This window comes from Oncorhynchus gorbuscha, unplaced genomic scaffold (genome assembly GCF_021184085.1).
Source record: "Oncorhynchus gorbuscha isolate QuinsamMale2020 ecotype Even-year unplaced genomic scaffold, OgorEven_v1.0 Un_scaffold_3723, whole genome shotgun sequence".
In the NCBI taxonomy this organism is placed as follows: domain Eukaryota; kingdom Metazoa; phylum Chordata; class Actinopteri; order Salmoniformes; family Salmonidae; genus Oncorhynchus; species Oncorhynchus gorbuscha.
The window spans coordinates 12,501-37,603 of NW_025747899.1; the positions used below are offsets into that span (position 1 = coordinate 12,501).

Here is a 25,103-nt window from a genome sequence, read left to right on the forward strand (position 1 = left end):
TCCAATGAGAGTGCAGCGTATGAGATCATGAGGTCTTTGGACGTGGACTATGTGCTTATTATCTTCGGTGGCGTGATTGGCTACTCTGGTGATGACATCAACAAGTTCCTGTGGATGGTGCGGATCGCAGAGGGAGAACATCCCAAAGAGATCAGGGTGAGGAAGACCTTGGTGTCGTGGTGAGGTGATGCTTCCTCTGTTAGCTACAGAGGAGAACATCCCAAAGAGATCAGGGTGAGAGACAGCAGCCTTTAAACCATCATGTTTTTAAAAAAACACAAGTATTGGTGAGCTGTAACTACCACTGTGAGCTATATAAGGATCGCAGGGTGAGGTAAACTGTGAGCTATATAAGGATCGCAGAGTGAGGTAAACTGGGGGGTATATAAGGATCGCAGAGTGAGGTAAACTGGGGTATATAAGGATCGCAGAGTGAGGTAAACTGTGGGGTATATAAGGATCGCAGGGTGAGGTAAACTGGGGTATATAAGGATCGCAGGGTGAGGTAAACTGTGGGGTATATAAGGATCGCAGGGTGAGGTAAACTGTGGGGTATATAAGGATCGCAGAGTGAGGTAAACTGTGGGGTATATAAGGATCACAGAGTGAGGTAAACTGTGGGGTATATAAGGATCACAGAGTGAGGTGAACTGGGGTATATAAGGATCGCAGGGTGAGGTAAACTGTGGGGTATATAAGGATCGCAGGGTGAGGTAAACTGGGGTATATAAGGATCGCAGGGTGAGGTAAACTGTGGGGTATATAAGGATCGCAGGGTGAGGTAAACTGGGGTATATAAGGATCGCAGAGTGAGGTAAACTGTGGGGTATATAAGGATCGCAGAGTGAGGTAAACTGTGGGGTATATAAGGATCGCAGAGTGAGGTAAACTGTGGGGTACTAAACGGTCTGTCTGTCCCCTCCTCAGGATGAGGATACTAAACTGTCTGTCTGTCCCCTCCTCAGGATGAGGGTACTAAACTGTCTGTCTGTCCCCTCCTCAGGAGAGTACTAAACTGTCTGTCTGTCCCCTTCTCAGAATGAGGGTACTAAACTGTCTGTCTGTCCCCTCCTCAGGAGAGTGACTACTTCACCCCCCAGGGAGAGTTTAGGGTGGACAAAGCGGGGTCTCCCATCCTACTCAACTGTCTGATGTATAAGATGTCGTACTACCGCTTTGGAGAGATGCAGGTTAGAGATGTTCACCTCCACCGTATCAACCCCCTTCTGTAACGTAATATCAGTTCCTCTGTATGTGTGCACTTACAAACCACCCCGAACTGGAGACCTGGAACTGCCAGGAACCTGGACTGTGACCTAATGCATCCATATACTGTCACTTCACAGGGATGTCAAGCCCTGACACAGCCCCTCTAGTTTACTGTCACAGAGATGTCAAGCCCTGATACAGCCCCTCTAGTTTACTGTCACAGAGATGTCAAGCCCTGACACAGCCCCTCTAGTTTACTGTCACTTCACAGGGATGTCAAGCCCTGACACAGCCCCTCTAGTTTACTGTCACTTCACAGGGATGTCAAGCCCTGACACAGCCCCTCTAGTTTACTGTCACAGAGATGTCAAGCCCTGACACAGCCCCTCTAGTTTACTGTCACAGAGATGTCAAGCCCTGACACAGCCCCTCTAGTTTACTGTCACTTCACAGGGATGTCAAGCCCTGACACAGCCCCTCTAGTTTACTGTCACTTCACAGGGATGTCAAGCCCTGACACAGCCCCTCTAGTTTACTGTCACAGAGATGTCAAGCCCTGACACAGTCCCTCTAGTTTACTGTCACAGAGATGTCAAGCCCTGACACAGCCCCTCTAGTTTACTGTTACAGAGATGTCAAGCCCTGACACAGTCCCTCTAGTTTACTGTTACAGAGATGTCAAGCCCTGACACAGCCCCTCTAGTTTACTGTCACAGAGATGTCAAGCCCTGACACAGCCCCTCTAGTTTACTGTCACAGAGATGTCAAGCCCTGACACAGTCCCTCTAGTTTACTGTCACTTCACAGGGATGTCAAGCCCTGACACAGCCCCTCTAGTTTACTGTTACAGAGATGTCAAGCCCTGACACAGTCCCTCTAGTTTACTGTCACTTCACAGGGATGTCAAGCCCTGACACAGCCCCTCTAGTTTACTGTCACTTCACAGGGATGTCAAGCCCTGATACAGCCCCTCTAGTTTACTGTCACAGAGATGTCAAGCCCTGACACAGCCCCTCTAGTTTACTGTTACAGAGATGTCAAGCCCTGACACAGCCCCTCTAGTTTACTGTCACAGGGATGTCAAGCCCTGACACAGCCCCTCTAGTTTACTGTCACAGAGATGTCAAGCCCTGACACAGCCCCTCTAGTTTACTGTAACAGAGATGTCAAGCCCTGATACAGCCCCTCTAGTTTACTGTCACAGAGATGTCAAGCCCTGACACAGCCCCTCTAGTTTACTGTCACAGAGATGTCAAGCCCTGACACAGTCCCTCTAGTTTACTGTCACTTCACAGGGATGTCAAGCCCTGATACAGCCCCTCTAGTTTACTGTCATAGAGATGTCAAGCCCTGACACAGCCCCTCTAGTTTACTGTTACAGAGATGTCAAGCCCTGACACAGTCCCTCTAGTTTACTGTAACAGAGATGTCAAGCCCTGACACAGCCCCTCTAGTTTACTGTCACTTCACAGGGATGTCAAGCCCTGATACAGCCCCTCTAGTTTACTGTCATAGAGATGTCAAGCCCTGACACAGCCCCTCTAGTTTACTGTTACAGAGATGTCAAGCCCTGACACAGTCCCTCTAGTTTACTGTCACTTCACAGGGATGTCAAGCCCTGACACAGCCCCTCTAGTTTACTGTTACAGAGATGTCAAGCCCTGACACAGTCCCTCTAGTTTACTGTCACTTCACAGGGATGTCAAGCCCTGACACAGCCCCTCTAGTTTACTGTCACTTCACAGGGATGTCAAGCCCTGACACAGCCCCTCTAGTTTACTGTCACTTCACAGGGATGTCAAGCCCTGACACAGCCCCTCTAGTTTACTGTCACTTCACAGGGATGTCAAGCCCTGACACAGCCCCTCTAGTTTACTGTCATAGAGATGTCAAGCCCTGACACAGCCCCTCTAGTTTACTGTCACAGAGATGTCAAGCCCTGACACAGTCCCTCTAGTTTACTGTCACAGAGATGTCAAGCCCTGACACAGCCCCTCTAGTTTACTGTCACTTCACAGGGATGTCAAGCCCTGACACAGCCCCTCTAGTTTACTGTCACTTCACAGGGATGTCAAGCCCTGACACAGCCCCTCTAGTTTACTGTCACTTCACAGAGATGTCAAGCCCTGACACAGCCCCTCTAGTTTACTGTCACTTCACAGAGATGTCAAGCCCTGACACAGCCCCTCTAGTTTACTGTCACTTCACAGAGATGTCAAGCCCTGACACAGCCCCTCTAGTTTACTGTAACAGAGATGTCAAGCCCTGACACAGCCCCTCTAGTTTACTGTCACTTCACAGAGATGTCAAGCCCTGACACAGCCCCTCTAGTTTACTGTCACTTCACAGAGATGTCAAGCCCTGACACAGCCCCTCTAGTTTACTGTAACAGAGATGTCAAGCCCTGACACAGCCCCTCTAGTTTACTGTCACAGAGATGTCAAGCCCTGACACAGTCCCTCTAGTTTACTGTCACAGAGATGTCAAGCCCTGACACAGCCCCTCTAGTTTACTGTCACTTCACAGGGATGTCAAGCCCTGACACAGCCCCTCTAGTTTACTGTCACTTCACAGAGATGTCAAGCCCTGACACAGCCCCTCTAGTTTACTGTCACTTCACAGGGATGTCAAGCCCTGACACAGCCCCTCTAGTTTACTGTCACTTCACAGAGATGTCAAGCCCTGACACAGCCCCTCTAGTTTACTGTCACTTCACAGAGATGTCAAGCCCTGACACAGCCCCTCTAGTTTACTGTAACAGAGATGTCAAGCCCTGACACAGCCCCTCTAGTTTACTGTCATAGAGATGTCAAGCCCTGACACAGTCCCTCTAGTTTACTGTCACTTCACAGGGATGTCAAGCCCTGACACAGCCCCTCTAGTTTACTGTCACTTCACAGGGATGTCAAGCCCTGACACAGCCCCTCTAGTTTACTGTCACTTCACAGGGATGTCAAGCCCTGACACAGCCCCTCTAGTTTACTGTTACAGAGATGTCAAGCCCTGAAACAGCCCCTCTAGTTTACTGTCACAGAGATGTCAAGCCCTGACACAGCCCCTCTAGTTTACTGTCACAGAGATGTCAAGCCCTGACACAGCCCCTCTAGTTTACTGTCACTACACAGAGATGTCAAGCCCTGACACAGCCCCTCTAGTTTACTGTCACTACACAGAGATGTCAAGCCCTGACACAGCCCCTCTAGTTTACTGTCACTACACAGAGATGTCAAGCCCTGACACAGCCCCTCTAGTTTACTGTCACTACACAGGGATGTCAAGCCCTGATACAGCCCCTCTAGTTTACTGTCACTACACAGAGATGTCAAGCCCTGACACAGCCCCTCTAGTTTACTGTCACTACACAGGGATGTCAAGCCCTGATACAGCCCCTCTAGTTTACTGTCACTACACAGGGATGTCAAGCCCTGATACAGCCCCTCTAGTTTACTGTCACAGAGATGTCAAGCCCTGACACAGCCCCTCTAGTTTACTGTCACTACACAGAGATGTCAAGCCCTGACACAGCCCCTCTAGTTTACTGTCACTACACAGAGATGTCAAGCCCTGACACAGCCCCTCTAGTTTACTGTCACTACACAGGGATGTCAAGCCCTGATACAGCCCTCTAGTTTACTGTCACTACACAGAGATGTCAAGCCCTGACACAGCCCCTCTAGTTTACTGTCACTACACAGGGATGTCAAGCCCTGATACAGCCCCCTCTAGTTTACTGTCACTACACAGGGATGTCAAGCCCTGATACAGCCCCCTCTAGTTTACTGTCACAGAGATGTCAAGCCCTGACACAGCCCCTCTAGTTTACTGTCACTACACAGAGATGTCAAGCCCTGACACAGCCCCTCTAGTTTACTGTCACTACACAGAGATGTCAAGCCCTGACACAGCCCCTCTAGTTTACTGTCACTACACAGGGATGTCAAGCCCTGATACAGCCCCTCTAGTTTACTGTCACTACACAGAGATGTCAAGCCCTGACACAGCCCCTCTAGTTTACTGTCACTTCACAGGGATGTCAAGCCCTGACACAGCCCCTCTAGTTTACTGTTACAGAGATGTCAAGCCCTGACACAGCCCCTCTAGTTTACTGTCACAGAGATGTCAAGCCCTGACACAGTCCCTCTAGTTTACTGTCACTTCACAGGGATGTCAAGCCCTGATACAGCCCCCTCTAGTTTACTGTCACTTCACAGGGATGTCAAGCCCTGACACAGCCCCCTCTAGTTTACTGTCACTTCACAGGGATGTCAAGCCCTGATACAGCCCCTCTAGTTTACTGTCACTACACAGAGATGTCAAGCCCTGACACAGCCCCTCTAGTTTACTGTCACTTCACAGGGATGTCAAGCCCTGACACAGCCCCTCTAGTTTACTGTCACTTCACAGGGATGTCAAGCCCTGACACAGCCCCTCTAGTTTACTGTTACAGAGATGTCAAGCCCTGACACAGCCCCTCTAGTTTACTGTCACAGAGATGTCAAGCCCTGACACAGCCCCTCTAGTTTACTGTCACAGAGATGTCAAGCCCTGACACAGCCCCTCTAGTTTACTGTCACTACACAGAGATGTCAAGCCCTGACACAGCCCCTCTAGTTTACTGTCACTACACAGAGATGTCAAGCCCTGACACAGCCCCTCTAGTTTACTGTCACTACACAGAGATGTCAAGCCCTGACACAGCCCCTCTAGTTTACTGTCACTACACAGGGATGTCAAGCCCTGATACAGCCCCTCTAGTTTACTGTCACTACACAGAGATGTCAAGCCCTGACACAGCCCCTCTAGTTTACTGTCACTACACAGGGATGTCAAGCCCTGATACAGCCCCTCTAGTTTACTGTCACTACACAGGGATGTCAAGCCCTGATACAGCCCCTCTAGTTTACTGTCACAGAGATGTCAAGCCCTGACACAGCCCCTCTAGTTTACTGTCACTACACAGAGATGTCAAGCCCTGACACAGCCCCTCTAGTTTACTGTCACTACACAGAGATGTCAAGCCCTGACACAGCCCCTCTAGTTTACTGTCACTACACAGGGATGTCAAGCCCTGATACAGCCCCTCTAGTTTACTGTCACTACACAGAGATGTCAAGCCCTGACACAGCCCCTCTAGTTTACTGTCACTACACAGGGATGTCAAGCCCTGATACAGCCCCTCTAGTTTACTGTCACTACACAGGGATGTCAAGCCCTGATACAGCCCCTCTAGTTTACTGTCACAGAGATGTCAAGCCCTGACACAGCCCCTCTAGTTTACTGTCACTACACAGAGATGTCAAGCCCTGACACAGCCCCTCTAGTTTACTGTCACTACACAGAGATGTCAAGCCTGACACAGCCCCTCTAGTTTACTGTCACTACACAGGGATGTCAAGCCCTGATACAGCCCCTCTAGTTTACTGTCACTACACAGAGATGTCAAGCCCTGACACAGCCCCTCTAGTTTACTGTCACTTCACAGGGATGTCAAGCCCTGACACAGCCCCTCTAGTTTACTGTTACAGAGATGTCAAGCCCTGACACAGCCCCTCTAGTTTACTGTCACAGAGATGTCAAGCCCTGACACAGTCCCTCTAGTTTACTGTCACTTCACAGGGATGTCAAGCCCTGATACAGCCCCTCTAGTTTACTGTCACTTCACAGGGATGTCAAGCCCTGACACAGCCCCCTCTAGTTTACTGTCACTTCACAGGGATGTCAAGCCTGATACAGCCCCTCTAGTTTACTGTCACTACACAGAGATGTCAAGCCCTGACACAGCCCCTCTAGTTTACTGTCACTTCACAGGGATGTCAAGCCCTGATACAGCCCCTCTAGTTTACTGTCACAGAGATGTCAAGCCCTGACACAGCCCCTCTAGTTTACTGTCAAACACTCACACCACCTGTCTGTCTCTCTAGTTTACTGTCAAACACTCACACCACCTGTCTGTCTCTCTAGTTTACTGTCAAACACTCACACCACCTGTCTGTCTCTCTAGTTTACTGTCAAACACTCACACCACCTGTCCGTCTCTCTAGTTTACTGTCAAACACTTACACCATCTGTCTGTCTCTCTAGTTTACTGTCAAACACTCACACCACCTGTCTGTCTCTCTAGTTTACTGTCAAACACTCACACCACCTGTCTGTCTCTCTAGTTTACTGTCAAACACTCACACCACCTGTCTGTCTCTCTAGTTTACTGTCAAACACTCACACCACCTGTCTGTCTCTCTAGTTTACTGTCAAACACTCACACCACCTGTCTGTCTCTCTAGTTTACTGTCAAACACGCACACCACCTGTCTGTCTCTCTAGTTTACTGTCAAACACTCACACCACCTGTCCGTCTCTCCTCCAGTTGGACTTCCGGACGCCGCCGGGTTTCGACCGGACGCGTAACACTGAGATCGGTAACAAGGACATCAAGCTGAAACACCTGGAGGAGGCGTTCACCTCAGAACACTGGCTGGTCCGGATCTACAAGGTCAAGAAGGAGGAGAACAGGGATCCCCTGGTGCACAGCCCCCGCAGCAGCAGCAGCAGCAGACAAAAGTACACCTCTAAAAAGGTACAGGATCATCCATGCTTCTCTCTTCTCTAATGGAGAGCTCTGGTGAATGATTCTACTGTCCCTGTCCAGAATCAATTACCCCCTTCCCTTCATCCTTGTCCAGAATCAACTACCGCCTCCCTTCATCCTTGTCCAGAATCAATTACCCCCTCCCTTCATCCTTGTCCAGAATCAATTACCCTTCCCTTCATCCTTGTCCTTGTCCAGAATCAATTACCCCCTCCCTTCATTCTTGTCCAGAATCAATTACCCCCTCCCTTCATCCTTGTCCAGAATCAATTACCCCCTCCTTCATCCTTGTCCAGAATCAATTACCCCCTCCTTCATCCTTGTCCAGAATCAATTACCCCTTCCCTTCATCCTTGTCCAGAATCAATTACCCCCTCCTTCATCCTTGTCCAGAATCAATTACCCCCCTTCATCCTTGTCCAGAATCAATTACCCTTCCCTTCATCCTTGTCCTTGTCCAGAATCAACTACCCCTTCCTTTCATCCTTGTCCAGAATCAATTACCCCCTCCCTTCATCCTTGTCCAGAATCAATTACCCCCTCCCTTCATCCTTGTCCAGAATCAATTACCCCCTCCCTTCATCCTTGTCCAGAATCAACTACCCCTCCCTTCATCCTTGTCCAGAATCAATTACCCCCTCCCTTCATCCTTGTCCAGAATCAATTACCCCCTCCCTTCATTCTTGTCCAGAATCAATTACCCCCTCCCTTCATCCTTGTCCAGAATCAATTACCCCCTCCCTTCATCCTTGTCCAGAATCAATTACCCCCTCCCTTCATCCTTGTCCTTGTCCAGAATCAATTACCCCCTCCCTTCATCCTTGTCCAGAATCAATTACCCCCCTCCCTTCATCCTTACCCTAGATCATGTATAAGAATGCCTAGGGTTAACCTATCAGAGTGCTAAATGCCTAGGGTTAACCTATCAGAGTGTTAAATGCTAGGGTTAACCTATCAGAATGCTACATATCTAGGGTTAACCTATCAGAGTGCTAAATGCCTGTAGTTAACCTATCAGAGTGCTAAATGCCGTGGGTTAACCTATCAGAGTGCTAAATGCCGTGGGTTAACCTATCAGAGTGCTAAACATCTGTAGTTAACCTATCAGAGCGCTAAATGCCTAGGGTTAACCTATCAGAGTGCTAAATGCCGTGGGTTAACCTATCAGAGTGCTAAATGCCTAGGGTTAACCTATCAGAGTGTTAAATGCTAGGGTTAACCTATCAGAATGCTACATTTCTAGGGTTAACCTATCAGAGTGTTAAATGCCTGAGGTTAACCTATCGAAGTGCTAACCTATCAGAGTGCTAAATGCTAGGGTTAACCTATCAGAATGCTACATTTCTAGGGTTAACCTATCAGAGTGTTAAATGCCTAGGGTTAACCTATCAGAGTGCTAAATGCCTGAGGTTAACCTATCGAAGTGCTAACCTATCAGAGTGCTAAATGCTAGGGTTAACCTATCAGAATGCTACATTTCTAGGGTTAACCTATCACTGTGCTAAATGCCTGAGGTTAACCTATCGAAGTGCTAAATGTCTAGGGTTAACCTATCGAAGTGCTAAATGCCTAAGGTTAACCTATCGAAGTGCTAAATGCCCAGGGTTAACCTATCAGAGTGTTAAATGCTAGGGTTAACCTATCAGAATGCTACATTTCTAGGGTTAACCTATCAGAGTGCTAAATGCCTGTAGTTAACGTATCAGAGTGCTAAATATCTGTAGTTAACCTATCAGAGTGCTAAATGCCTAGGGTTAACCTACCAGAGTGCTAAATGCCTAGGGTTAACTTATCAGGGTGCTAAATGCCTAGGGTTAACCTATCAGAATGCTACATTTCTAGGGTTAACCTATCAGAGTGCTAAATGCCTAGGGTTAACCTATCAGAGTGCTAAATGCCTAGGGTTAACCTATCAGAATGCTACATTTCTAGGGTTAACCTATCAGAGTGCTAAATGCCTAGGGTTAACCTATCAGAATGCTACATTTCTAGGGTTAACCTATCAGAGTGCTAAATGCCTAGGGTTAACCTATCAGAGTGTTAAATGCTAGGGTTAACCTATCGAAGTGCTAACCTATCAGAGTGCTAAATGCTAGGGTTAACCTATCAGAATGCTACATTTCTAGGGTTAACCTATCAGAGTGCTAAATGCCTAGGGTTAACCTATCAGAGTGTTAAATGCTAGGGTTAACCTATCAGAATGCTACATTTCTAGGGTTAACCTATCAGAGTGCTAAATGCATGTAGTTAACCTATCAGAGTGCTAAATGCCTAGGGTTAACCTATCAGAGTGCTAAATATATGTAGTTAACCTATCAGAGTGCTAAATGCCTAGGGTTAACCTATCAGAGTGCTAAATGCCTAGGGTTAACTTATCAGGGTGCTACATTCCTAGGATTAACCTATCAGAGTGCTAAATGCCTAGGGTTAACCTATCAGAGTGCTAAATATATGTAGTTAACCTATCAGAGTGCTAAATGCCTAGGGTTAACCTATCAGAGTGCTAAATGCCTAGGGTTAACCTATCAGAGTGCTAAATACTAGGGTTAACCTATCAGAGTGCTAAATGCCTAGGGTTAACCTATCAGAGTGCTAAATATATGTAGTTAACCTATCAGAGTGCTAAATGCCTAGGGTTAACCTATCGAAGTGCTAACCTATCAGAGTGCTAAATGCCTAGGGTTAACCTATCAGAGTGCTAAATGCCTAGGGTTAACCTATCAGAGTGCTAAATGCCTAGGGTTAACCTATCAGAGTGCTAAATGCCTAGGGTTAACCTATCAGAATGCTAAATGCCTAGGGTTAACCTATCAGAGTGCTAAATGCCTAGGGTTAACCTATCAGAGTGCTAAATGCCTAGGGTTAACCTATCAGAGTGCTAAATGCCTAGGGTTTGAGGGATATAGGTTTTCTGGACTGATCTACTGTCTCATCTAAATGTTATTATGATTTCATTTCTTCAGACGGCGAAGAGGAAGCGTGGTCATGTGAAGAACAAACTTGCCCTCAAGAAAGGCAAGAAACCGAGCAACAGGAAATCAGTTTAACCATAAAAACGACCACAAAGGCGCTACGAGAGAGAGAGAGAGAGAGAGAGAGAGAGAGAGAGAGAGAGAGAGAGAGAGAGAGAGAGAGAGAGAGAGAGAGAGAGAGACAGAGAGACAGAGAGAGAGACAGAGAGAGAGAGACAGAGAGAGGGGGGAGAGAGAGAGAGAGACAGAGAGAGAGAGAGAGAGAGAGAGAGAGAGAGAGAGAGAGAGAGAGAGAGAGGAGAGAGAGACAGAGAGACAGAGAGAGAGAGAGAGAGAGAGAGAGAGAGAGGGGGGAGAGAGAGAGACAGAGAGAGAGAGAGAGAGACAGAGAGAGAGACAGAGAGAGAGAGAGAGAGAGAAACGCAAACAAGCAAGTAATCCACCAATCAAGGAGAATAATGAACACCAACCAACGGTCTGGAGAGACCTGTTACCTGGACGACCAGGTCTATGATGATCATCGTGGTTAATTGAGGTTCTATGATGACACTTCACTTCTGTTGACCTCTGTTGGGGGTGTCGTCCAGTACCGATGACCTCCCTCTGCCGGTTCGTTTTTAACCTGAAGAACTGAACTTTGACCTGTCGACGACCTTAGAATTGTTTTTGTACTTGAATATTGCTGTGATGAGAGGAGAGGAGAGGGAGAGGAGGGGAGGGGAGGGGAGGGGAGGGGCGAGGCGAGGAGAGGAGAGGAGAGGAGAGGAGAGGAGAGGAGGAGGAGAGGAGGGGAGGGGAGGGGAGGGGAGGGAGGGGGAGGAGGAGAGGAGGGAGAGGAGAGGAGAGGAGAGGAGAGGAGAGGAGAGGAGAGGAGAGGAGAGGAGAGGAGAGGAGAGGAGAGGAGAGGGAGAGGAGAGGAGAGATTGTAAATTTGTGTCACACCAATTTTTTTATGGGGGAAAAACTAACCAACAAAACAACTACACTAAATATCAAAATCATTCAATCTAAACTGACTTGGAATCAGTCCGTGGCACCAGAGACATTCTGTACCATTTCAGGGTGTGAACTAAACGAGTGACCTTTTATAAAAACACAAAACACATGAAAGAGGAGTTTTGAGAGGAGTTTTGATGTAACGTGGAGTCAGTGATGGTTTAGTTCCTGGTGCATATTATTGTTTGGTGTTTACTTCCTGTCTCAGTTGATTCGGTCTCCTGTTCGACCTGGTGTTGATCTATCACACTATGGCCACGTCAAATATTTTTTTTTATCCCACTAAATTCCCTGTAACAATCAATCAATAAAAGTATTGATAAAGCCCTTCTTACATCAGCCGATGTCACAAAGTGCTGTACAGAAACCCAGCCTAAAACCCACAAAAAACAGCAAGCAATGCAGATGTAGAAGCACGTTGGCTTGGGAAAACTCCCTAGAAAAGGGCCAAGGAACCTGGGGAAGGAACCTAGAGAGAGGAACCAGGCTACGAGGCCAACGATACATCTTGTAGTTCTCGGAGAACAGAAATACAGCAAGGACTTGATGATATGTTAGATGGAGTAGATGTTATTTTATCATTTTCCTTATGATATTGTCTGAGATGCACTTCGTACGGCTGAAACACCTGTTATTCTAGGTGTTTGAACACGCTGCACTGAAACAGCCTAAAATGCTCGACCTGGTTTGATTGTCCATTTTGTCCTGATGCACTTTAGTCACATCGGTACTTCTCCTTGTCCTATAGCCTTCTGTTTCTAAACGTAACATGTAGAATCTCTCTGGTACATGAAGTGGCTCTTTTTCAGGAGTTAAACCTCTGTAGTTTAACGACACTCAGTGTCTAATCTAATCCAGTCTCTCAACGTGTTGTCCCCCTGCAATCACATGGTCTTTATTCGTCATGATGATTGGTCAGGACTGTATTGGCCTTAATCACATGGTCTTTATTCGTCATGATGATTGGTCAGGACTGTATTGGCCTTAATCACATGGTCTTTATTCGTCATGATGATTGGTCAGGACTGTATTGGCCTTAATCACATGGTCTTTATTGGTCATGATGATTGGTCAGGACTGTATTGGCCTTAATCACATGGTCTTTATTCGTCATGATGATTGGTCAGGACTGTATTGGCCTTAATCACATGGTCTTTATTGGTCATGATGATTGGTCAGGACTGTATTGGCCTTAATCACATGGTCTTTATTCGTCATGATGATTGGTCAGGACTGTATTGGCCTTAATCACATGGTCTTTATTCGTCATGATGATTGGTCAGGACTGTATTGGCCTTAATCACATGGTCTTTATTGGTCATGATGATTGGTCAGGACTGTATCGGCCTTAATCACATGGTCTTTATTGGTCATGATGATTGGTCAGGACTGTATCGGCCTTAATCACATGGTCTTTATTCGTCATGATGATTGGTCAGGACTGTATTGGCCTTAATCACATGGTCTTTATTGGTCATGATGATTGGTCAGGACTGTATCGGCCTTAACAGCTTTACCAGGAGAAGCCCATATATCAACGTGTCAAGACTCTGTTCTGTGTCACAAATGGCGCTCTATTCCTATGTAGTGCACTACCTTTTGACCTGAAATGTATGGGCCCTCGTCAAAAGTAGGGTACTAAATAGGGAATAGGGTGCCATTTTGGACGTGGCCTCTCTCTAGGGTATTTATTACATGAACGATGGAGGCTAATGGAGAAAAAGTAGCGTCCTATTAGGAATGAAATGCAGAAACGGTAGACTTTTTTCCTTAAAATACACAGTTTATTCCATCAATTGTAATGACATGGATGCTGGTGGGGTGTGAGAATGAAAGATAACTTCTTTTTTATTTTTATTAAAGAGGTTGCATTAAATTTATCTCTGTGTGTCGTTTTGTCTTCCTCTCGATCCCAACACAGCTTTTTTGTCTTGTCACGGAGGATTCCAAACGTACTTGTGTGTGTCTGTTAAGATCCACTAGGTGGCAGCACTCACCACCAGTTAGCGCCAGTTAACTGTAGAGATATTTTACAACACGTCTGCATGACATGCAGTACTAGAATCAGTTATGTTCTTGAGACCTGAGAAGAGCTACTTTCATTTGTGTTTTCTACCGACCTCTCGACATCCTCTCCTCAAACCCGGTCGTCCGAAATCCAAAATGTCACATCATTCTCTGGTTCACTATTGTTTCACTTAAACTGAGACGATAGTGAACGAGAGAGAGATAGTATTCACAGTGGTTCCCGGGCTAAATCCCCATCCCACACCACAGACGGCCTGCCAACAACAGAACAACAACAGAACGTGAGGAGATATTTATTCGTCTAATACATAGTATACATGGTAAACCCTGTCCCCTGGCTGTCCCATGTCTTAGACGACTTTCTAAGTCAAGTGTTGCATAGGTTCTACACAGGTGATACTACATCCCAAATGGCACCCTATTCCCTACATAGTGCACTACTTTAGGCCGGTGCTGGCACCCTATTCCCTACATAGTGCACTACTTTAGACGAAAGCCCTGTGGGGAATAGGGAGCCATTTGGGACACACCCAAAGAGTGTTTTGGTCAAGGCTCAGTGACTGATGATGTACGCGCTGCAGTGTTGCACTTCACACTTTACACATAATAACATTCATACTCAAAAAGTGGCTGATACTGACAGGACAGGGGTTAAGAGCTGTCCACACCACTCAGCCAAACTGGACTGGTTCCACAGAGGAGTTAAGAGCTGTCCACACCACTCAGCCAAACTGGACTGGCCTGGTTCCACAGAGGAGTTAAGAGCTGTTCACACCACTCAGCCAAACTGGACTGGTTCCACAGAGGAGTTAAGAGCTGTCCACACCACTCAGCCAAACTGGACTGGTTCCACAGAGGAGTTAAGAGCTGTCCACACCACTCAGCCAAACTGGACTGGTTCCACAGAGGAGTTAAGAGCTGTCCACACCACTCAGCCAAACTGGACTGGCCTGGTTCCACAGAGGAGTTAAGAGCTGTCCACACCACTCAGCCAAACTGGCCTGGTTCCACAGAGGAGTTAAGAGCTGTTCACACCACTCAGCCAATCTGAGTCAGCAGGTTGGTTCTGCTTGGCACGATAGTGTGAAAAGGTCCATAGATTCTCAACCAACCCATATAACTGATAAAATGACCTCTATAGCTCTCACTGCCATGCTCCTGTCTACAAAGAGTACATGCTAAATGGAATCCTTGGGACGTCCAACTCTGATGTCACCTCATTGAAGTTCAAGTGGAAAGACAGTTTAAAGAAAAAAATATATTTAGGTATTTGTTTCATTGGTCCGTTGTTCCCAAAATGTTTGATTAGTTCAGCAAGTTTTCCAGAGACAGAAATCATCCCTGTATGATACATGGGTACGATGCTGTTTCAATGGGTAGGTTCATCCCAAGGATCCCAGTTAGCAACTAACTGTCTACAAAGTGTATGACGGTGTTTCAATGGGTAGGTTCATCCCAAGGATCCCAGTTAGCAACTAACTGTCTACAAAGTGTATGACGGTGTTTCAATGGGTAGGTTCATCCCAAGGATCCCAGTTAGCAACTAACTGTCTACAAAGTGTACGACGGTGTTTCAATGGGTAGGTTCATCCCAAGGATCCCAGTTAGCAACTAACTGTCTACAAAGTGTATGACGGTGTTTCAATGGGTAGGTTCATCCCAAGGATCCCAGTTAGCAACTAACTGTCTACAAAGTGTATGACGGTGTTTCAATGGGTAGGTTCATCCCAAGGATCCCAGTTAGCAACTAACTGTCTACAAAGTGTATGACGGTGTTTCAATGGGTAGGTTCATCCCAAGGATCCCAGTTAGCAACTAACTGTCTACAAAATGGGGCAGGACAAAATGATCACAACAACAACAAACTGCATGAGGATTCTGTTGAAGGAGAATTTAGGAATTATATTCAGACTAGAGTTACCTAACCGATGAACGTTGTAATTTCTACCGACACATGCCGCTATCTCTCTCTGAATGACCTTCTTGATCCAAATCAGTCAGGTTTCAAGACTAGTCATTCAACTGAGACTGCTCTCCTCTGTATCACGGAGGCGCTCCGCACTGCTAAAGCTAACTCTCTCTCCTCTGCTCTCATCCTTCTAGATCTATCGGCTGCCTTCGATACTGTGAACCATCAGATCCTCCTCTCCACCCTCTCCGAGTTGGGCATCTCCGGCGCGGCCACGCTTGATTGCGTCCTACCTGACAGGTCGCTCCTACCAGGTGGCGTGGCGAGAATCTGTCTCCTCACCACGCGCTCTCACCACTGGTGTCCCCCAGGGCTCTGTTCTTGGCCCTCTCCTATTCTCGCTATACACCAAGTCACTTGGCTCTGTCATAACCTCACATGGTCTCTCTTATCATTGCTATGCAGACGACACACAATTAATCTTCTCCTTTCCCCCTTCTGATGACCAGGTGGCGAATCGCATCTCTGCATGTCTGGCAGACATATCAGTGTGGATGACGGATCACCACCTCAAGCTGAACCTCGGCAAGACGGAGCTGCTCTTCCTCCCGGGGAAGGACTGCCCGTTCCATGATCTCGCCATCACGGTCGACAACTCCATTGTGTCCTCCTCCCAGAGCGCCAAGAACCTTGGCGTGATCCTGGACAACACCCTGTCGTTCTCAACTAACATCAAGGCGGTGGCCCGTTCCTGTAGGTTCATGCTCTACAACATCCGCAGAGTACTGACCCTGCCTCACACAGGAAGCGGCGCAGGTCCTAATCCAGGCACTTGTCATCTCCCGTCTGGATTACTGCAACTCGCTGTTGGCTGGGCTCCCTGCCTGTGCCATTAAACCCCTTCAACTCATCCAGAACGCCGCAGCCCGTCTGGTGTTCAACCTTCCCAAGTTCTCTCCGTCACCCCGCTCCTCCGTTCTCTCCACTGGCTTCCAGTTGAAGCTCGCATCCGCTACAAGACCATGGTGCTTGCCTACGGAGCTGTGAGGGGAACGGCACCTCAGTACCTCCAGGCTCTGATCAGGCCCTACACCCAAACAAGGGCACTGCGTTCATCCACCTCTGGCCTGCTCGCCTCCCTACCACTGAGGAAGTACAGCTCCCGCTCAGCCCAGTCAAAACTGTTCGCTGCCCTGGCCCCCCAATGGTGGAACAAACTCCCTCACGACGCCAGGACAGCGGAGTCAATCACCACCTTCCGGAGACACCTGAAACCCCACCTCTTTAAGGAATACCTAGGATAGGTTAAGTAATCCCTCTCACCCCACCCCCCTAAGTTTTAGATGCACTATTGTTAAGTGACTGTCCCACTGGATGTCATAAGGTGAATGCACCAATTTGTAAGTCGCTCTGGATAAGAGCGTCTGCTAAATGACTTAAATGTAAATGTAAATGTAAATGAGTGCTGTTTAGGTGAAGACATGTCGTTAGCACCTCTGCTACAATACATGTTGTTTAGGTGAAGACATGTCGTTAGCACCTCTGCTACAATACATGTTGTAATTAAGACAAAACATGTTGTAATTAAGACAAAACATGTCAGGGAAGGGACCAGTACTGGAGCAGCTCTCCTTCTGTTTGTTAAGTAAGATCTAACCTCGTCCCCCAAGGCTCATTACCACACAGAAAGAGTGGCTGGCGACAAGACAGACTACGGGGCGAGATTGATTTAATACGGGCCGTTGAAGAGCCACCGTAAAGCCTGATTGAAATGTAAAGATCATTTCATATTGAGCTGCCATATGCAGCGTTTAACGTGAATGCAGTCTCCGCTAACGCAGGAAACATTGCCTTTAAATGTAAATCTTGTTATAGCGACTATCTTCCACAGGCCCAGATTGAATCTAAGTCTAGGATCACAGAATATTGAAAACCAGGAGAATAAATATCAGACGTGGATTAAATAAATCAAGGGTCAATATATCTCTCTATAGAGCGGTTGGATTTCTACTTCCTGGATACCGTTGGAGTTGTACTTCCTGGATACGGTTGGATTTGTACTTCCTGGATACGGTTGGATTTCTACTTCCTGGATACGGTTGGAGTTGTACTTCCTGGATACGGTTGGATTTGTACTTCCTGGATACGGTTGGATTTGCACCTGCTGGATACGGTTGGATTTGCACCTGCTGGTTACAGTTGGATTTGCACCTGCTGGTTACGGTTGGATTTGTACCTGCTGGAACGGTTGGATTTGCACCTCCTGGATACAGTTGGATTTGTACCTCCCAAAGGGCACCCTATTCCCTATGTAATGCACTACTTTTGACCAGGGCCTGGTCCAAAGTAAGGGTACTATGTGGTCCAAAGTAAAGGTACTATGTGGTCCAAAGTAAGGGTACTATGTGGGGAATATTTGGGAGGCAGCCAAGCCACATTCAGTACCCTGTACTACTGTGGTGAAGGCTGTATAGTGGAGGTAGTCTACCTTTCTCTCTGACCTTCACTATCTCTTCAATGATAGGCCATAAATTAGACTCTATAAAGACCTCTTCAAGGTTAGGGCATAAATTAGACTCTATAAAGATCTCTTCAAGGTTAGGCTATAAATTAGACTCTATGAAGATCTCTTCAATGTTAGGCCATAAATTAGACTCTATAAAGATCTCTTCAAGGTTAGGCTATAAATTAGACTCTATAAAGATCTCTTCAAGGTTAGGCTATAAATTAGACTCTATAAAGATCTCTTCAAGGTTCGGCCCTATAAAGATCTCTTCAAGGTTAGGCTATAAATTAGACTCTATAAAGATCTCTTCAAGGTTAGGCTATAAATTAGACTCTATAAAGATCTCTTCAAGGTTCGGCCCTATAAAGATCTCTTCAAGGTTCGGCCCTATAAAGATCTCTTCAAGGTTCGGCCCTATAAAGATCTCTTCAAGGTTCGGCCCTATAAAGATCTCTTCAAGGTTCGGCCCTATAAAGATCTCTTCAAGGTTCGGCCCTATAAAGATCTCTTCAAGGTTCGGCCCTATAAAGATCTCTTCAGGTTCGGCCCTATAAAGATCTCTTCAAGGTTCGGCCCTATAAAGATCTCTTCAAGGTTCGGCCCTATAAAGATCTCTTCAAGGTTCGGCCCTATAAAGATCTCTTCAAGGTTCGGCCCTATAAAGATCTCTTCAAGGTTCTTCCATATAAAGATCTCTTCAAGGTTCGGCCCTATAAAGATCTCTTCAAGGTTCTTCCATATAAAGATCTCTTCAAGGTTCGGCCCTATAAAGATCTCTTCAAGGTTCGGCCCTATAAAGATCTCTTCAAGGTTCTTCCATATAAAGATCTCTTCAAGGTTCGGCCCTATAAAGATCTCTACAAGGTTCGGCCCTATAAAGATATCTTCAAGGTTCGGCCCTATAAAGATCTCTTCAAGGTTCGGCCCTATAAAGATCTCTTCAAGGTTCGGCCCTATAAAGATCTCTTCAAGGTTCGGCCCTATAAAGATCTCTTCAAGGTTCGGCCCTATAAAGATCTCTTCAAGGTTCGGCCCTATAAAAGGACAAACAGACTGGAGCACCAGGCTACTTCCTGGTTCCAATCACTCCAACGTTAGAGTGTGTGAATACTGAAGATTGCTGGTGTGGGCTGGAGAAATGGCTTTGACTTTGACATTGTAGCAGTGTTCACCTCTGATTACATTTCTCCATTGTGGGCTGTTGGAAGGGGCTGAAGGAAACGCTGTTCTCTATACTGGGCCATTGTGTTATAAACAGTGTCCAAGTCTAGTGTGACAAACATACATAACCGGTATTTATATACTGTACATCATAGAACAGAAGGGCTGAAGGAAGACTCTTCACTAAACAGTGTGTTTGGTGTTGTGTGTTAATTATGGACAAATCATAGATCCTTGGATCTTACATACATCATACAGCTGGAAGGACAGCCCCTCCTGTGGCCTACTGGGTAATAACAGTGGAGACAGCTGGAAGGACAACCCCTCCTGTGGCCTACTGGGTAATAACAGTGGAGACAGCTGGAAGGACAACCCCTCCTGTGGCCTACTGGGTAATAACAGTGGAGACAGCTGGAAGGACAACCCCTCCTGTGGCCTACGACGCCAGGACAGCGGAGTCAATCACCACCTTCCGGAGACACCTGAAACCCCACCTCTTTAAGGAATACCTAGGATAGGATAAGTAATCCCTCTCACCCCCTAAGTTTTAGATGCACTATTGTTAAGTGACTGTCCCACTGGATGTCATAAGGTGAATGCACCAATTTGTAAGTCGCTCTGGATAAGAGCGTCTGCTAAATGACTTAAATGTAATGTAAATGTAATAACAGTGGAGACAGCTGGAAGGACAACCCCTCCTGTGGCCTACTGGGTAATAACAGTGGAGACAGCTGGAAGGACAACCCCTCCTGTGGCCTACTGGGTAATAACAGTGGGGACAGCTGGAAGGACAACCCCTCCTGTGGCCTACTGGGTAATAACAGTGGAGACAGCTACAGTACCTGTGCAAACAAATTGAAAGTGAAGGAAGAAGCATGTGAATGTAATATATTCTTCTGGTATTTAGATTCTACTATATATATTTTTTTAAAGCTACATAATTGTTCAGCTATCTCTGACCACCAACGATCACGCTCATCTTCTGTCCCTAACCAACCTCTTCCTGGTTCGACCCGGTCCGTCTCCAAAATGGCCGCCGAGTTTCCTGTATCGTGTGGTAGCAGGTCAGCTTCTGACAGGGAAACTCAGTGAGCTTTTTCTGTCTTGACTGTAGTTCCTGTCCCTCTGAGAGTCTTTGGCACCTCTCATTCTTATTGAATGACTGAGACACAAGCTCCTCATCCAAGACAATCCTTGGGCAAATCTGAAATTAGCACCCTATTCCCTATATAGTGCACTCCTTCTGCAGTTGTCCGCTATATAGAGAATAGGGTTCCATTTTGAACACAGGCCCCTTGTATATTTCCTCTAGTCTCTAGTGGCCCGGCTAGCTGGTCCCCTGTGTGTTGCCGTGACCACCAGCAGGCCGCTCTCTGTGCTGTGATTGGCAGCTGGCACGTTGCCCCTCCCCCCCGAGGCCCCTCCCCTCGTCAGTGGGTCTTCCACAAGGGGTTGTGATACACCCAGCCCTCGCCCTGTGAGAAAGAGAGACAGAGAGAGAGAGAGAGAGAGAGACAGAGCGACAGAGAGACAGAGAGGCAGAGAGAGAGAGACAGAGAGGCAGAGAGAGAGAAAGAGAGTGAGAGACAGAGAGAAACAGAGAGCGAGAGAGAGAGACAGAGAGAGACAGAGAGCGAGAGAGACAGAGAGAGAGTGAGAGACAGAGAAAGAGAGTGAGAGACAGAGAGAAACAGAGAGCGAGAGAGAGAGACAGAGAGAGACAGAGAGCGAGAGAGACAGAGAGAGAGTGAGAGACAGAGAGTGAGAGAGAGAGCAAGAGACAGAGAGCGAGAGAGAACGAGAGAACGAGAGAGAGCAAAGGGAAACATGTTTAGCAGTCTTTTTAAAAATAATTTTGATTGTGAGCGTACAGTACATTAAAGACAAGACCAGGGAAGCTGACACAACGTATGAGGTAATGTCAGAGGTCAAAGTGAACCGTTCAGGTCCTAGTTCCTCACCTCCTTGATGAAGTACTTGGGTGTCCAGGGTGTGTTGGAGGCTGCTCTCTGTCGGCCCTCTGCTCTCTGCCTCTCCTCCAGACAGTGTTTGTGCTCTGTAGCAGAGTCAATGTTTCCTGATCTCAGAGCTGAGGTGACATGCTGCCACAGACGCCTGTAGAGGACACTATACCATTATTACTGATCTCAGATCTGAGGTAATGCTCTGCCCCTGTAGAGGGACACTATACCATTATTACTGATCTCAGAGCTGAGGTAACACGTGTGTGAGACTAGCAGTGTATTAAAGCTGAGAGAGAGAGTGTGTGTGTGTCATCAGGGGAGGGCGTATCTCCCTCCCTCCCTCCCTCCTCACCGTGATTCGTAGTGTCCCTGTTTCTCCATGGGGCGTAACTCCCTCCCTCCCTCCTCACCGTGATTCGTAGTGTCCCTGTTTCTCCTTGGGGCGTATCTCCCCTCCCTCCCTCCCTCCCTCCTCACCGTGATTCGTAGTGTCCCTGTTTCTCCATGGGGCGTAACTCCCTCCCTCCCTCCCTCCTCACTGTGATTCGTAGTGTCCCTGTTTCTCCATGGGGCGTAACTCCCTCCCTCCCTCCCTCCTCACTGTGATTCGTAGTGTCCCTGTTTCTCCATGGGGCGTAACTCCCTCCCTCCTCACTGTGATTCGTAGTGTCCCTGTTTCTCCATGGGGCGTAACTCCCTCCCTCCCTCCCTCCTCACTGTGATTCGTAGTGTCCCTGTTTCTCCATGGGGCGTAACTCCCTCCCTCCCTCCTCACTGTGATTCGTAGTGTCCCTGTTTCTCCATGGGGCGTATCTCCCTCCCTCCCTCCCTCCCTCCTCACCGTGATTCGTAGTGTACCTGTTTCTCCATGGGGGGTATCTCCCTCCCTCCCTCCCTCCTCACCGTGATTCGTAGTGTACCTGTTTCTCCATGGGGTGTATCTCCCTCCCCTCCCTCCCTCCTCACCGTGATTCGTAGTGTCCCTGTTTCTCCATGGGGCGTAACTCCCTCCCTCCCTCCTCACCGTGATTCGTAGTGTCCCTGTTTCTCCATGGGGCGTAACTCCCTCCCTCCCTCCCTCCTCACCGTGATTCGTAATGTCCCTGTTTCTCTATGGGGGCGTATCTCCCTCCCTCCCTCCCTCACCGTGATTCGTAGTGTCCCTGTTTCTCCATGGGGCGTGTCTCCCTCCCTCCCTCCCTCCTCACCATGATTCGTAGTGTCCCTGTTTCTCCATGGGGCGTAACTCCCCTCCTCCCTCCTCACCGTGATTCGTAGTGTCCCTGTTTCTCCATGGGCGATCTCCCTCCCTCCTCCCTCCTCACCGTGATTCATAGTGTCCCTGTTTCTCTATGGGGTGTATCTCCCTCCCTCCCTCCCTACCTCCCTCCCTCCCTCCTCACCGTGATTCGTAGTGTCCCTGTTTCTCTATGGGGTGTATCTCCCTCCCTCCCTCCTCTCCCTACCTCCCTCCCTCCCTCACCATGATTCGTAGTGTCCCTGTTTCTCCATGGGGCGTATCTCCCTCCCTCCCTCCTCACCGTGATTCGTAGTGTCCCTGTTTCTCTATGGGGTGTATCTCCCTCCCTCCTCCTCACCGTGATTCATAGTGTCCCTGTTTCTCCATGGGGCGTATCTCCCTCCTCCTCCCTCCCCTCCTTCTCCGTGATTCGTAGTGTCCCTGTTTCTCCATGGGGGCGTATCTCCTCCCTCCCTCCTCACTGTGATTTGTAGTGTCCCTGTTTCTCCATGGAGCGTAACTCCCTCCCTCCCTCCCTCCTCCTCACCGTGATTCGTAGTGTCCCTGTTTCTCCATGGGGGCGTATCTCCCTCCCTCCCTCCCTCCTCACCGTGATTCGTAGTGTCCCTGTTTCTCCATGGGGCGTAACTCCCTCCCTCCCTCCTCACCGTGATTCATAGTGTCCCTGTTTCTCCATGGGGCTGTCTCCCTCCGTCCCTCCCTCCCTCCCTCCCTCCTCACCGTGATTCGTAGTGTCCCTGTTTCTCCATGGGGCGTATCTCCCTCCCTCCTCACCGTGATTTGTAGTGTCCCTGTTTCTCCATGGGGTGTATCTCCCTCCCTCCCTCCCTCCTCACCATGATTAAGTAGTGTCCCTGTTTCTCCATGGGGTGTATCTCCTCCCCTCCCTCCCTCCTCACCGTGATTCGTAATGTCCCTGTTTCTCCATGGGCGTAACTCCTCCCTCCCTCCCTCCTCACCGTGATTCGTAGTGTCCCTGTTTCTCCATGGGGCGTATCTCCCCTCCCTCCCTCCTCACCGTGATTCGTAGTGTCCCTGTTTCTCTATGGGTGTATCTCCCTCCCTCCCTCCCTCCTCACCGTGATTCATAGTGTCCCTGTTTCTCCATGGGGCGTATCTCCCTCCCCCTCCCTCCCTCCCTCCCCTCCCTCCTCACCGTGATTCGTAGTGTCCCTGTTTCTCCATGGGGCGTATCTCCCTCCCTCCCTCCTCACTGTGATTTGTAGTGTCCCTGTTTCTCCACCGTGGTAGTGTCCCTGTATGGGGCGTACTCCCTCCCTCCCTCCCTCCCTCCCTCACCGTGATTCGTAGTGTCCCTGTTTCTCCATGGGGCGTATCTCCCTCCCTCCCTCCTCACCGTGATTCGTAGTGTCCCTGTTTCTCCATGGGGCGTAACTCCCTGTTTCTCCATCCCCCCTCCTCCTCACCGTGATTCGTAGTGTCCCTGTTTCTCCATGGGGCGTATCTCCCTCCGTCCCTCCCCTCCCTCCCTCCCTCCCTCCTCACCGTGATTCGTAGTGTCCCTGTTTCTCCATGGGGCGTATCTCCCTCCCTCCCTCCTCACCGTGATTCGTAGTGTCCCTGTTTCTCCATGGGGTGTATCTCCCTCCCTCCTCCCTCCTCACCATGATTCGTAGTGTCCCTGTTTCTCCATGGGGTGTATCTCCTCCCTCCCTCCCTCCTCACCGTGATTCGTAATGTCCCTGTTTCTCCATGGGGCGTAACTCCCTCCCTCCCTCCCTCCTCACCGTGATTTGTAGTGTCCCTGTTTCTCCATGGGCGTATCTCCCTCCCTCCCTCCTCACCGTGATTCGTAGTGTCCCTGTTTCTCCATGGGCGTATCTCCCTCCCTCCCTCCCTCCTCACCGTGATTCGTAGTGTCCCTGTTTCTCCATGGGGCGTATCTCCCTCCCTCCTCCCTCCTCACCGTGATTCGTAGTGTCCCTGTTTCTCCATGGGGCGTATCTCCCTCCCTCCTCCCTCCCTCCCTCCCTCCCTCCTCCTCACCCGTGATTCGTAGTGTCCCTGTTTCTCCATGGGGCGTGATCTCCCTCCCTCCTCCCTCCCTCACCGTGATTCGTAGTGTCCCTGTTTCTCCGAGAGCATCTTCTTCCTGATGACAGGCAGCTTGGAGGTGTTGATGACCTTGGTCTCTCCACTGCTGTAGGTGAACTCTAAGTGCAGTTCCATTCCCGGGCCTTACACTATGGTCCCCGTCGGGTTGTGCTTCACCTCATCTGTCACTCTAACAGGAAGAGTGACGAAGAGATGATGATGTCATTAGGTCAGACACATACAGATGGATGGACGAACACACACACACCGCCTCATACAGGGAGGGATAGGAATGATTCTCTCTCATCTCTCTCTCTCTCTCTCTCTCTCTCTCTCTCTCTCTCTCTCTCTCTCTCTCTCTCTCTCTCTCTCTCTCTCTCTCTCTCTCTCAGGCTCCCCTGTGTATCTTTCCTCCATAGAAGGGTTTAGTATGGAAGGTAACGGTGGCAGAGTATC

The 25,103-nt window shown here is 48.5% G+C and overlaps 1 protein-coding gene and 1 long non-coding RNA gene across 3 annotated transcripts in view; one reads left to right on the forward strand and one right to left on the reverse strand.

Annotated features, from left to right (window-relative positions):
• The window catches only part of LOC124028073 (dolichyl-diphosphooligosaccharide--protein glycosyltransferase subunit STT3B-like), a 15,910-nt gene extending 4,951 nt beyond the window's left edge, over window positions 1-10,959 (forward strand). The window contains exons 2-5 of the mRNA XM_046340236.1: window positions 1-156; window positions 1,077-1,190; window positions 7,574-7,783; window positions 10,759-10,959. The exon at window positions 1-156 is cut by the window's left edge and continues 18 nt beyond it. Of these exons, the coding sequence (XP_046196192.1) occupies window positions 1-156; window positions 1,077-1,190; window positions 7,574-7,783; window positions 10,759-10,842 (564 nt within the window). The 3' untranslated portion in view covers window positions 10,843-10,959. The remainder of the gene's footprint in view (window positions 157-1,076; window positions 1,191-7,573; window positions 7,784-10,758) is intronic.
• A 9,120-nt stretch (window positions 10,960-20,079) lies between these two features.
• Window positions 20,080-24,690, reverse strand: LOC124028072. 2 transcript variants are annotated; one of them, XR_006837547.1, is made up of 3 exons: window positions 24,664-24,690; window positions 21,329-21,482; window positions 20,080-20,842 (listed from the first exon to the last, which is right to left on the reverse strand). It is a non-coding gene; the product is annotated as an uncharacterized LOC124028072 (long non-coding RNA). The 2 variants fall into 2 exon arrangements; XR_006837548.1 differs by lacking the exon at window positions 24,664-24,690 and adding an exon at window positions 21,809-21,819.
• Window positions 24,691-25,103: the final 413 nt, after the last annotated feature.